This window comes from Thermobia domestica, chromosome 7, assembly GCF_964235325.1.
Source record: "Thermobia domestica chromosome 7, izTheDome1.hap1.1, whole genome shotgun sequence".
NCBI classification, from domain to species: Eukaryota; Metazoa; Arthropoda; class Insecta; order Zygentoma; family Lepismatidae; genus Thermobia; species Thermobia domestica.
The window spans coordinates 113249649-113265008 of NC_137460.1; the positions used below are offsets into that span (position 1 = coordinate 113249649).

At 33.6% G+C, this 15360-nt stretch overlaps 1 protein-coding gene across 1 annotated transcript in view; it reads left to right on the forward strand.

Annotated features, from left to right (window-relative positions):
• The first annotated feature begins 3413 nt into the window (after positions 1-3413).
• Positions 3414-15360, forward strand: part of LOC145688923 (venom carboxylesterase-6-like) — a 117682-nt gene continuing 105735 nt past the window's right edge. Inside the window, exon 1 of the mRNA XM_081763091.1 lies at positions 3414-3701. Within this exon, the coding sequence (XP_081619217.1) occupies positions 3477-3701 (225 nt within the window). The 5' untranslated portion in view covers positions 3414-3476. The remainder of the gene's footprint in view (positions 3702-15360) is intronic.

Genomic DNA, 15360 nt, shown 5'->3' on the forward strand with positions numbered 1-15360 from the left:
ATTTTTACCCTACATATATGTACGTTCCAGTTTGCCCTGCTTATAGGCGGGCAAAGTGGACTTTCGCATATCGACATTAAATCTCATCTATCATCAACATGTCTAATTGCTTTATTTCGTTTTGTTGTATAATATGACAGAAAGTCCAAGCCTTCCATATGAGTATAAAACATTCCCTTCCTGTGTTTTCTTCCGACGATATTACGCCATTTTTAACTTGTGTGCCATTTTGCTCGTCCTTCCCTTACTTTCGGAACACAGTAACAACCTCAATCTGGGATTTTATGATATCTCTTTGATTAAAGGGTGCATTCTAGAGGGTAGGGTGTTCTAAAATTTGTACTGAATGCAGAGTAGTATATATTATGTACTTTTATCATTACGTTTTCATTGATATGCATATCTTAAGAGGGATGGAGGTTCAAATATTTTTGCATAAACCTCTCCTTCCTGTGCAAAGAGCGGGATATATCAGCTAGTGTGATATAAAAGTATCATTTTCTTTACGGGATACTAATAAGGAAAGGACATGAACCTGTCAATGGGATTTCCTAATCAAACCTAGTCCATTCGATAAACATAACAAAGATATGTTCATGCACAAAAAATTAGGTGCCATGAACAACGAAGTACCGTAAGTCCCTGAGTTCCATTGACCCTGTTAGTATAAAGAAAATCGTAGACTCGCAGTGAAATAGTTATTGCACCAACACTGTCCATTAGAAAGTCATGTTTTATAGTTCATTCTCTTCAGCATAAAACAAGATTTCCAGAGGTGCTATTTATTGGGGCCCCTAACGTACTTGAACAGGGGAAACTGGGAGAATGTCGCGAAAATTCCCTCCAGAAATCCCTCCCATCGACTTTGGAACCCTCTGGATTGGTTCCGGGTAAAACACACAATCCAAATGTATCTCAAAAAATAGTATAGGGGATAAGAAATGTGTATACCAAGTTTTGTATTGATAGAAGGAATAGATATGAGGGAAAAGCTTGTATACCCATACACAATTTCCCCTGATACCTATTCTGTCTATCAATAAAAAACTTGGTATACACATTTCTTATCTTCTATATTATTTTTTGAGATACATTTGGATTGTGTGCTTTTATCCGGGCCCACTCCAGACGGATCCAAAGTTGAAGGGAGGGATTTCGGGAGATAATTTTCGCGACAATCTCCCAGTTTTCCCTGTTCAAGTGCGTTAGGGGCCCCAATACATAGCACCTCTGGAAAATTTGTTTTATGCTGAAGAGAATGAACTATAAAACATGACTTTCCAATGAACAGTGTTGATGTAATAGCTATTTCACTGCGAGTCTACGATTTTCTTTATACTAACAGGGTCAATGGAACTCAGGGACTTACTCCGTTGTTCATGGCACCTAATTTTTTGTGCATGAACATATTTTTGTTATGTTTATCGAATGGACTAGGTTTGATTAGGAAGTCCCGTTGACAGGTTCATGTCCTTTCCTTGTAAAATGAAAAAAAGTTGAATATGTTTCTTTTCAGCGTCTCCTATTTCCTTGTGGAACTATGGATGATGGGTCCATATACACTATCATAAAGTATAGCATTTTTGGGTAACGCAACTGGAAGTATGCATATATATACAAATATATATCCATGTATTTACATATATGAAGCATTCACTTTGAGTGTAACGCAAAATGAAGATGAGGAGAAAAATCATCATTATAACACTAGAGATCAAAACAGAAAATATTACTTTACTAGATTATCACTAGTACAACAGAGCCCCATACATATGACAAATACAATATTCAATGCTTTGCCAAGTGACATAAAAAAGAAGAAAAACTCAAATTTAAACAAAACTTTAAAACTTATCTAATAGAGAAAGAATTTTATAGTGTTAAAGAATACCTAGAAATATGTGTAACAATGGAAAATATTTTCCTACATTTGTTATCACTTTTGTAAATCATATTATGCTATCTATATAATCTTTCACAAATACTATGTACATGTGAACTGAATCCTTCAAATACTATATAGTGGTTAGATCAGTGGCGTAACTACAAAGGATCGAGTGGAGCAGTTGCTCCAGGGCGTACAGTAAAAGGGCGCAAGGGAGAATACGGAAAACAGTTTCTTATGCAAAGAACGTTTGAAAACATTTCAAAATGTACGCTATGACTATTAGCAGTTAATTGGCAACAGCCGACACCAAGGGCGGATCTAGGAATTTTTGAGGGGGGAGCAGGTCTGAAAGATAAACTTGAGACATTTTTCGATATTTGGTTCGCTAACTAAAAGTGTGGACTTCATAATATGTATTTATCTCCACCCTTCTGGAGGCGGCATTGAGGAAAGCTATATTGTTCAACACGAGAGAATCCAGGATTACCATGAACTGGAAACGCATACATTATCTGCAACGAGTGGAGAACGCACTCACTGTCAGAATCTTCCTTTTGAGAGAAATTTTAAAACTTCTCTCAAAGAAAATATATATAACGCAGCACCTGAAATGAGTGGAGCAGGAGGCAGGTATGAGTAAATATGTGAGCGATCGTTCCAGGGCACAGTAAAACTAGTTACAACACTAGGTTAGATGAGTAAATAGTGAAATGAAATGGAGAAGAGAACGGAATGAAAGGGGATAAGAATGGAATAGATGTTGACGAAAAAAAAGAGAGAGATTCTCCGTAATACTGATACCTTTCTGTTTGTGGGAAATTGAGTGAAACAACGTAACGAATATACTCTTGCACAGTCTGTCCTAGGTGAATGCAGCATGAGCTGAAGATTTTCTGATTGCTTCTCTGCACAATTTGTCTGGTAGCGTTTGACCCGTTGTACACTGAACACCTCAATTTTTTTTCACACCCCACGGTTATGCACCGCGGCTAAGATGATATGGATGAGAATGATGAAATGCTGAAAGTGGGAGAATCTTGAGAAAACCCACGCACACAGTACTTGTCCCCCACAAAGCCTACTTAGCCAGGGTTGGGATCGAACCAGGAAACCCACGCGTCAGAGATGAGTGTTCTACCCAAGGATGTTATAAATAGAGGATCTGCCCATATGTATCTTCATCCTATTAAATCGATGAAGCCAAAAAACAACCGAGCATCGACATGTCTGATTGGCTACTCTCGTTTCTGCCATCGTCTGATTGGCTACTTTCGTTTCCGCGATGATTATTGGCTCAAAACATTGCAATCCTATTGGGCGGAGTGGGCATAGTAGGGGTGGCGAAACTGTGACGTATGGCTTCAAGATTTTGTTGTAAGGGCAGATTCTCTATTTTATAAGATCCTTGGTTCTACCACTGAGACAAACCACGGCTCCGAACGCCTCAATCGTTTCATTTTTCCTGTATGCTGCAATTTTACAGAATTAAGAATGTTTTGCCTTAAATTTGAAATGGTCCGTACAGAGTGATGTTAGTACTTACAAATAACCCACTAACGGAACCATTACATTACTAACAAAATTCAAAATGAAGTATCTACGGTGTGGTTATCTTTCCTCAGGTCTGTTCCATCGAGCTGTATCCATGAGTGGCAGTGTATATAATCCTGGGCATATTATGAAAGGAGGGAAACAAAAGGCACACAAAATTGCTTCAAGTGTTGGATGCCCAACGGACAATTCACTTAAACTTCTTGAATGTTTAGTTGAACGTCCAGGAACACTTATTATTGAAGCAGTCAAACATTTATATGTAAGTTTAAATTGAATTTGTACAGTAATTATTCCACATTTGAACCATTATAATCATTATTTATTATTAGTGTTAGTTCGTTATAATTAGCACGTATAACCATTGTATAGGATGGTACATTTACCAGCTAGTTCAGTCATTTCTTTGGATGAAACAGCACTTATTAATGTAGACGTCTGTAGCTGAATGATGAGTGGAATGGATCTTTTCGTTAGTTAGGACAGGTAGCGTCAAATAATTTTCTATACAGAGATAATGTGCAGTAATTGTGTATAATGTGAAACGAAAAGTTAGTTCATTTTATTTTAGTCCCTATTATTAGACAAAAAAGTCATGTTATTGTACTTCAAAATCCTAAAATAATTTAATCTTAATTCAAATTTAATCTAACCTACACTCAAACCAAAACTAACATACACGAAAACTTAATATACACTCAATTTAAACCTACCCTAACTTCACTTAATCCAAACTTACCCTAACCTCACTTAATCCAAACCTAACCGAATCTGTACTCAATCTAAGTCTAACACATGCTCAATCCAAAACAAACTAACACTCAAACCTAACTAAAGGTACATATAATCCAATCCTAACCTAACCTACACGCAATCCAAATCTAACATACAATCAAACTTATCCTAACTTAAGTTACTTGAGCTATTAGGAAAATATTTCTGCAGAAAATTGTAGTTGGTTGATTTGGGATATTATCAACGTCAACTTAAACAACATAACTTAGTTTTCCTGTTTAGAAAAGCATTAGTAGATTCGGGGACAATAGTAAAGTAAGTTCCTAATTATATATTCATGACACGTAGCAAGCTGGTTTACTTGTTTGCATGTTAAAATCAAATTTGACATTGATGAATAGCTTTGAATTACATATTCCGTGATGATTTTTTTACATTTAACAGTTTTTAATGCTTTGTTGTAGTTACATTCACGGGCGGTCTTTTTGTACGTAGTATGACAGTTTGACTAATTGATACACCTTTTCCGTATATTAATGATCTTGTAAATCACACAGAAGAAATACGATAATATATGCAGCTGTGTACGGATATTGTATATGGAAAAGAGAACATGACGTATAATAAATGTTTTCAGCTTGAAAAAATGCTAATTGGACAAGCAGAATATAGAAAAGACCTTTAGGAAATAAAATATGCAGAGCACACACGTATAATAAGCTCATATATTGTTTGATTCATTTATATGCATGACATATAACGCGGCAGCGGATGTTGGTCGTCGGAATGGGTGAAATAACAGGCTAGAAGGTTCCAGATTTTTCTCAAACTTATTATCGTTGGAATAGGGGAAAGAATACTTTCGAGGCTTCCAGACGGCTCTTAAGGTTATTAGACCTATATAAATAAAGATTCATTTGCATGATTCGTACAACGTACAAGAGATAAGAAGCGCAAGCATACTGTTCGAAGAAGAAAATTTACACGTAGAAGGCACTGGAAGAGAAAATTATTGGTAGGTATTAACTTTGTAGTATTTTTGTTTTATACTTGTTCATTTTTATATGGAAAGTGACATTGGAAAAATGAAATACATGTAAAACATATTGTAATCGTCGGGAGTATAAGGGGACGGAAGTGTTTTCCTTTTATCGGGAATTGATTGTGGATTTTCCGGCATTGAATACCATATGACTCGGTGTACCTTTACGAAATTATAACTTAACTAAGATATAGTATAATCTAATATGTACGGTACAGGGAATCAACATTATTCATTGCACCGGGACTCGAACTTGGATTCTCCCTGCTGGAGAACCATACGCTAAACCTTTTGCTTGCAGTGCGAACTTGTTACTTATATACAGCTATGAATTGTGTAAGACATAACAGGCATATATAAATTATATTAAACAGGAAGCTAGCGGAATCCGCGCCGGGAATCGAACCAGGGCTCTCCCATGTGGAAAACCGTACGATAAACCTTTTGCTTAGCAGGTGTTGTTACTTGTATGTAGCTATGAATTGTGTAAGACGTGTAACTGGTATTTATAAAGTATATGTTAAGAAGGAAGTTATACTGGATAGGGAGCCATGACACTGCCGGGACTTGAACTAGGTTTGTCCCATGTGGAGAACCGTACGCTAAACCTTTTGCTTGCACTGTAAACTTTTTCAGTTATAAATGGTATATATTTTACTGTGTAAGAACAAACTTATATTGGATAGGTAGTTAGCAGAATTAGCACCGGGAATCGAACCATGGCTCTCTTACATGCAAAGATAATATGATTGGGAACATTAGTGCTACGTTGAATATCATTTTTGAAATTTGAAAAGTCGTAATACAATAAGTAACTATTTGCATTTTTTCTTTTCTAGGTCATGAAGCAAATACCTTTAATAGTACAAATAATTATAGATGTTGTAATTAATAGAAACACTGGAGAATAAAACCTGTTGTCGTAGATTGTTCGTTGTTCAAATATATCCGAGGTTTTTTTAACGTAAATGACTTATAGATTGGTTTTAAAATATGAATTTACTGAAACCTTCGAATCTTATATACTAAAGTATAAAATATGAAATATCAAAATATTGGATAATGTTTGATATGAATATTGAATACTGAAATATCGACATAAAACTTATTATAAGTTTTACATGCAACGAATATAGTGGCTATGCTAAAGGAGTCGGTTAAATAAGGTACGCATTTATAAATTACTGAAATGAAGAAAGTAGGGAAAACGAAAGAACTCCGAGAAAACCCACGCACACCGTGTTTGTGCACCACAAAGCTTACCTGGCGCGCGCTGGGATCGAATCAAGGACCTTATGCACCAGAGGTGAACGCTGTATCGCGTACCCAGCATAGCTCTTCTATGTATTTTAGTTTGGATAAAGGAGAGTGATGAATAAAGTAAACATTGATAATTTGGTGGAACGAGATTGTAGGCGGAAACGGGAGAACTTCACACACAATGCTTAAACTAGAAATATACTTTGAATGAGCGAAAGCATTTCGTTTCAGAAGTGACTTCTTTTTATGATCAGCGCTATTTAATGTTTATGAACGAGGAAAGAAACTTATTGTAGCAGTTAATGGAGAATTATACTTTTTGAAACTCTTTATACAATACTGGATTTTTATTTAACTTCATACATACTAGCAACGAAGATATATCTAATGACAGGTAAAGTACGTTAGGGACAGTTTTGACATTATTTTAACAGTGTAGGTAACGGCACTTTTAAGGCAATACAAGAGACGGGCAATTATCTGACAGCACACATCGTGATAGTAATGGTGTGCTTGGTTTATTAGGATTAGTCCTATAACAGATGGAAACAATTCCTTTAAATAAGAGATACCACTTTGACTTATATTTCGGTTAAATTGATTTACTCTAGAAATCTCTTAATATTAAGTACAAGGTAACCAACAACATTGGCGATAACTATTAGCATGACTGTGAACTGGAGGGGTTACCGTGTCGGGAAGACATAAATTTTACGTATATAATAATGAGTATCAATATCTGACATTGGCACCTGGAAGATTATGCAACCGACAAGTTAAAAATGTTTTGAGGATTACATTATATTCACAGACAGTCTGATACGATTTTGTATTTTACTTGAAGTACAATAAATGTTTGTTTGAACTAAAAGGATATTTTATTTATAGATGTTGTTTGTAAGTTAGAAAAACAATAAAATATTCTTTTAATGGTGTTATGATCGCTAGAAACGCAATAATTTAATAGCTTTTATTACAGTTAATAGCTAACATGTCCTTTTTACACTTGAAATAGATGTCTGTCAATTTTAAACTTTAATAAAAATATTCTGAATTTCGACAATTTTAAACTTTATTATAATTGTTATAAACGCCTAAGAAAATAATATTTTAATGTTGTAGTTGTCTGCATACACAGTGTAGATATATTTGTGAGTGAATACATGACATACAGCTATAACAGATCAGAAGTGTCGTGCTTACGAAATTAGATCTCCCTAAACCTTAAATAGATTATATTGTGCAGTTTGCACTTATTGAATTAAATTTGGTAATTTAAGACGAACTGTCGTTTCGCTCTTTTACCCACTGCTATTGTATTGGATCGAAATACTGAACTTACTACTTTCTGGAAATTTTTTAGTTACTGATTCGGTGGTTCTTTGAGTTATTTGGGAGGGCTGTTGTTTAAAGTGGAATTTGAACTATTACTAATGGTTGTAACGAGAAACTGGATGTTTATTGGGAAGTGTGGACTTCCTTTTACGCAGAGAAGTAGCCTGTGTTCAAGATGAAAACGAACGTTTGCACAACGAATTGAATCACTATTGCTCACACCAAGATTTATTTTGACTGTACCTGGGACTTTTGATTGATAAGTAAATTAGTAAATTATATTTTAAAGCGGTGTTGAGATTTATTTCATATTAGGTTATCGACTACTGTTTATGGTTTATATAACAACAAGGTTATAAAGAACGGTATATTAACAGTAATATGGGTTCCGAACTCCAATTCAATAGGAACAACTCCAATGCAGTTGCTGTGTATATGAATTGTTATGGAACATTAATTCTCATAGTATAGAAAGTATTTCTTTTATATTATCGTAACTGCAAGAGAACTGTATAAGACCACCTAACAGATGTAAATAATAGTAAGAGCTAAAATACTGAAGTACTGGCAACTGAATTGTCAGTGAGAGTAATATATTGTTTATTTTAAAGATATAAATTGATATTAGAAAATATATTCTTAGTTGTTTGTATGCTATATGAAGGAACGGGTGTTTAAGAAGCAGTGCATTAGAAGTAAGATAATTGTTTTCGAAGAATATGTTAGGAAACTGAATGTATTTAATACTTTATTTTAGAATTCTACAGACATTACCAACGTAAGTGAATGATGACCTGTTGTTCATTGAACGGGAGTCACTCAGGTTGATACATTGTGTTTAGTTTATGATATGTAGACTTTAAAACTTCTTTAAAATGATCTACTTTAAATGGAAAACAACATATAACCTCATATGCAAAATGCACTGATTCAAGGGCGCACCCACGCGAAGGATTCTTTGAACCACATTTAAAACTATAATCTAACAAACATTTCAACATTTTCTTAAGATAATTATGGTTTCAGTAGGAGAGAAATGCATAATATACTGTAGAAAACTTGATGTTATACTACACTTGTATTTTTTCTTTTCTTATAAAAAAAGAAGTTAGTGTACTATTTTACTGAGAATATAGGTGACAATATTGTAAAATTACGCATCACTTTATTGAAAGTAGAATAATGCTACTTCAATAATGCTTAAACACAGTGACTGTTAGTGCTGGATCCACCCTTCAAAAATTTTAGGATGTGCAGACCCTTACTTGGTATATGCTTTTTAAAAGGAGTAGTTCTTAGAGCTCAATAATTTTAGGTAAAAGGATAAAATGTCTATGAAATGCATACGAGTATACAGTAAAACACTTTTTCTTATTAAGATGATAACGTAAAATACTTATTCCATTTTATATAGTACAAGGACAAGATTGTACTGTTGTGATTAATTATCTTGGACTTGAAAATCAAACAAAACCCTTTTGTTGGGCAACCAGTAGAAAACCTACGTATAACGAATTGACACACACACTGCAGACGCTTTACTTTTATTGATCCTCACAATAAACGTATGGTAAGCTCTTGAAAACTTGTAGACCCACAGTGAGGCATAGTCGGCTATGGGAAAAAAGATTCATTCTTATAGCAGATTGATGTAGTGTGTGGAAAAAGCAGGAGCGCACGGTGTCTAAGTGGTAGAACGACATTTTTTATGTTAAAACCAACCAAGTGAACTTTGTGGTGGACAACATATTTTTCTCCTGGTACTTCCATTTCGTACAACATTCATTCATTGTCTTAATTAAACTTTCCCTTAACCTAAAAGACATCCTTCAGAGTAAAGAAGCTACCATGTTTCATAATATATAGTATCACAGGTACGATTGTCGTTGTATATATTAAAACCTCAACTTCCTCGATAGAATTTTACAACGACAAAAGATTTTGAATTGGATAATAATACGATTTCTACGCTTTTAGTAAACATTAATTTCTTCCTTAATTTCGGTAGATTTTCTCGAAAGTATGATTTGATATTAATCGTATTTACTTTATCGAAAGTATTATTTGATATTTTAAAGCATTTTATAATTGTAGCATTACGATTTGAAGAACTCTCATGTACTTATTAGTAAACGTGTCCCTGAAACAGATATATTTATTTTTTCAAAAGATTGAATTAGTTTTAGTTGTATATAAAGCATTTTAATTTGATCTTTCTTTCTCTCTTGCAATAGAATCATTACTAGGCTATGACCATACCTTATAATTATTATTAAATAATGTTATTGAAGGTTCAATTTACTTCGCGATTTCTTTGGAAACAAAAATAATTTGCTTGAGATGGATTAATTTTTCAGGGAGGAAATGTCAGAGTCCCGAGAAAAACTTGGTTACATCCTATGTGCCAACCATAATAACCGCTTAGCGTGTTAAGATCCAACCATGGACCCATCACGCGCCAGAGGGGAACGATTTTGAAAGCGATGAGGAATATTTTATAATCCCACAGTAATATCAATAATTGTTTGAGATTCTTAGTATAGTATGTGATACACAGGTTACATGAATTTTATTTTGTTCTTTTAGAACTAATGTTTAAGAGGACCAGAAGGATAGATTTCAAGAACTACCTTTGGTTCACGGACTACAGTTTTAATTTTATAGCTTTGTACACTTACATTCAAAATTATAGGGCCATTATATGGATGTATAAGAACCTTGTTGGAATAAATGTTTTTCGCTGGAACCTTTTTAAAATTTAATGTAAAACTTTAAACATAATGAAGAAAATAAGAACATGCTGAGGTGAAATAAACTTGAAAACTCCTACCGTGCAAAAGAATTAAGGAAAACAGCCTCTGTTTTCAAGCTGAGCTTATCCATGGTTGAGATTGACCACCAAATATAACGACTATTTTTCTCAGAAGATGAGTTCGTATACTTATGCCAGTAGCTAAAACTGGAAAAGTGAACCAGGTTGTGTTTGTAAAATGGTATTACATGGTTCAATCTCAGAACATGTGCAATTGTGATGAACAAAAATTCCATTGGTAGTGGTGGTGGACAACATTTTCACGAAACATAAGATCACATAACTAACTTTGCTGCCTACAACTATCTGTTGGTATCAAAATTAGCGATACATGAACTTTCAAAAGACGAAATGTTTCTTAATCTGGACTGTTAATACGTATTTGAAATTTCATCGGAGCAAGCATTCAATTTAAACTATAATAAACGAACGAAATATCTAGTTGCATTATAGGAGGGTAATACAGGTGTCGATGAAACTTTTATGTGTTGATTCTTTGAACACGATTTGTGTGCGAGTGATTCAATTTTATTTAACTTATTAAATTAGAGATTATCTTATACGACCAATCAATATTTATTATTTCTTATACATAATCACTTTCATCAATTGACCATTGTAATGTTAGTAGAAAAAATGCTTTATTTAACTACATGAGCACGGAAACCTACGAGAAATATGTTAGACAACATTGTTAATTATCACTGTACGGAATATTTATTTGAACGGAAACAGTTTAGTCCATTGGTAGAGTGCACCCATCGTGCATGAGGATCCCTACTTCAATCCCAGACCATGACAATTTGTGATGGACAACACCCTGTGGATTTTCTCGGGTTTTTCCATTTCCTCCCATTTTCTTCATATTAAATATTTTACAATCATTTACCATTCAACGTTGCCTACATGTAAAATGTCTCGAGTAGATGACTATATGACTCATGCCAGAATAAGTGTTCTCGCTTTGCTCTCAAGCCAGAAAAAGAAGAAACTCGTATCCACGAAGTGAAATTTCTCGAGTCGCTACTAGCCAAATTTCACGAGTTTCGCATTTTTTCTACTAACATTACAATGGTCAATTGATGAAAGTGATTATGTATAAGAAATAATAAATATTGAATGGTCGTATAAGATAATCTCTAATATTAATAAGTTAAATAAAATTAAATTACTCGCACACAAATCGTGTTCAAAGAATCAATACATAAACGTTTCATCCACACCTGTATCGCCTCCTATAATGCAACTAGATAGTTCCTTCGTTTATTATAGTTTAAGTTGAATGCTTGTTCCGATGAAATTTCAAATACGTATTAACAGTCCAGATTAAGAAACATTTCGTCTTTTGAAAGTTCATGTATCGCTAACTTTGATACCAACAGATAGTTGTAGGCAGCAAAGTTAGTTATGCGATCTTATGTTTCGTGAAAATGTTGTCCACCACCACTACCAATGAAATTTTTGTTCATCACAATTGCACATGTTCTCAGATTGAACCATGTAATACCATTTTACAAACACAACCTGGTTCTCTTTTCCAGTTTTAGCTACTGGCATAAGTATACGAACTCATCTTCTGAGAAAAAATCGTTATATTTGGTGGTCATCTCAACCACGGGTAATCTCAGCTTGAAAACAGAGGCTGTTTTCCTTAATTCTTTTGCACGGTAGGAGTTTTCAAGTTTATTTCACCACAGTATGTTCTTATTTTCTTCGTTATGTTTAAAGTTTTACATTAAATATTAAAAAGGATCCAGCGAAAAACATTTATTCCAACAAGATTCTTATACACTCATATAATGGCCCTATAATTTTGAATGTAAGTGTATAAAGCTGTAAAATTAAAACTGTAGTCCGTGGACCAAAGGTAGCTCTTGAAATCGATTCTTCTGGTCCTTTTAAACGTTAGTCCTACAAGAACAAAATAAAATTCATGTAACCTGTGTATCACATACTATACTAAGAATCTCAAACAATTATTGATATTACTGTGGGATTATAAAAAATTCTTCATCGACTTCAAAATCGTTCACCTCTGGCGCGCGATGGGTCCATCGTTGGATCGTAAGCCGCCAAGCGGTTATTATGGTTGGCACACAGCATGTAAGCAAGTTTTTCTCGGGATTCTGACATTTCCTCCCTGAAAAATCAATCCATCTCAAGCAAATTTTTTATTGTTTCCAAAGAAATCGCGAAGTAAATTAAACCTTCAATAAACATTATTTAATAATAATTATGAGGTATGTTCAACGATTCTATTGAAAGAGAGAAAGAAAGATAAAATTAAAATGCTTTATATACAACTAAAACTAATTCAATCTTTTGAAAGAATAAATATATCTGTTTCAAAGATAGAATTTTATTTCGACAGTCACATCTTACTAAAACGCTTGCAGACACATGCGTTTACTAATAAGTACATGAGAGTTCTTCAAATTGTAATGCTACAATTATAAAATGCTTTAAAATATCAAATAATACTTTCGATAAAGTAAATACGTTTAATTCAAATAATACTTTCGAGAAAATCTACCGAAATTAAGGAAGAAACTAAATGTTAACTAAAAGCGTAGAAATCGTATTATTATTCAATTGAAAATCTTTTGTCGCTGTAAAATTCTATCGAGGAAGTTGAGGTTTTAACATACACAACGATAATCGTGCCTGTGATACTATATATATTATGAAACATGGTAGCTTTCTTACTCTGAAGAATGTCCTTTAGGTTAAGGGAAAGGCTAATTAAGCCAATGAATGAATGTTGTAGGAAATGGAAGTACCAGGAGAAAAATATGTTGTCCACCACAAAGTTCACTTGGTTGGTTTTAAATCACGAACATAAAAAATGTCGTTCTACCACTTAGTCACCCTGCACACCTGCTTTTTCCACATACATCAATCTGCTATAAGAATGAATCTTTTTTCCCATAGCCGACTATACCTCACTGTGGGTCTACAAGTTTTCTAGAGTTTACTATACGTTCATTGTGAGGATCAATAAAAGTAAGGCGTCTGCAGTGTGTGTGTCAATTCGTTATACGTAGGTTTTCTACTGGTTGCCTAACAAAAGGGTTTTGTTTAATTTTTAAGTCCAAGGTAATTATTCACAACAGTACAATCTTGTCCTTTTACTATATAAAATGGAATAAGTATTTCACGTTATCATCTTAATAAGAAAAAGTGTTTTACTGTATACTCGTATGCATTTCATAGACATTTTATCCTTTTACCTAAAAGTATTGAGCTCTAAGAACTACTCCTTTTAAAAAGCATATACCAAGTAAGGGTCTGCACATCCTAAAATTTTTGAAGGGTGGATCCAGCAAAATAGTACACTAACTTCTTTTTTATAAGAAAAGGAAATGTACAAGTGTAGTATAACATCAACTTTTCTACAGTATATTACGCATTTCTCTCCTACTGAAACCATAATTTTCTTAAGAAAGTGTTGAAATGTTTGTTAGATTATAGTTTTAAATGTGGCCCAAAGGATACCTCGCGTGGGTGCGCCCTTGAATCAGTGCATTTTACATATGAGGTTATATGTTGTTTTCCATTTAAAGTAGATGATTAAAAAATTTTTAAAGCCTACATATCATAAACTAAACACAATGTATCAACCTCAGTGACTCACGTTCAATGGACAACAGGCCATCATTCACTTACGTTGGTAATGTCTGTAGAAATCTAAAATAAAGTATTAAATACTTTCAGTTTCCTACCATATTCTTCGAAAACAAATATTTTACTTCTAATGCACTGCTTCTTAAGCACCAGTTCCTTCATATAGCATACAAACAACTAAGATTATATTTCCTAATATAAATTTATTTCTTTAAAAGAAAACAATATATTACTCTCACTGATAATTCAGTTGCCAGTACTTCAGTATTTTAGCTCTTACTATTATTTACATCTGTTAGGTGGTCATATAATACAGTTCTCTTGCAGTTACGATAACATAAAAGAAATGCTTTCTAAACTATGAGAATTAATCTTCCATAACAGTTCATATACACAGCAACTGCATTGGAGTTGTCCCTATTGCATTGGAGTTCGGAACTCATATTACTGTTAATATACCGTTATTTATAACCTTGTTGTTATCTAAACCATAAAATTAAAAAAGTAATCCAAACAGTAGTCGATAACCTAATATGAAATAAATCTCAACACCGCTTTAAAATATAATTTACTAATTTACTTATCAATCAAAAGTCCCAGGTACAGTCAAAATAAATCTTGGTGTGAGCAATAGTGATTCAATTCGTTGTGCAAACATTCGTTTTCGTCTTGAACACAGGCTACGTCTCTGCGTAAAAGGAAGTCCACACTTCCCAATAAACATGTTTTCTCGTTACAACCATTAGTAATAGTTCAAATTCCACTTTAAACAACAGCCCTCCCAAATAACTCAAAGAACCACCGAATCAGTAACTAAAAAATTTCCAGAAAGTAGTAAGTTCAGTATTTCGATCCAATACAATAGCAGTGGGTAAAAGAGCGAAACGACAGTTCGTCTTAAATTACCAAATTTAATTCAATAAGTGCAAACTGCACAATATAATCTATTTAAGGTTTAGGGAGATCTAATTTCGTAAGCACGACACTTCTGATCTGTTATAACTGTATGTCATGTATTCACTCACAAATATATCTACACTGTGTATGCAGACAACTAAAACATTAAAATATTATTTTCTTAGGCATTTATAACAATTACAATAAAGTTTAAAA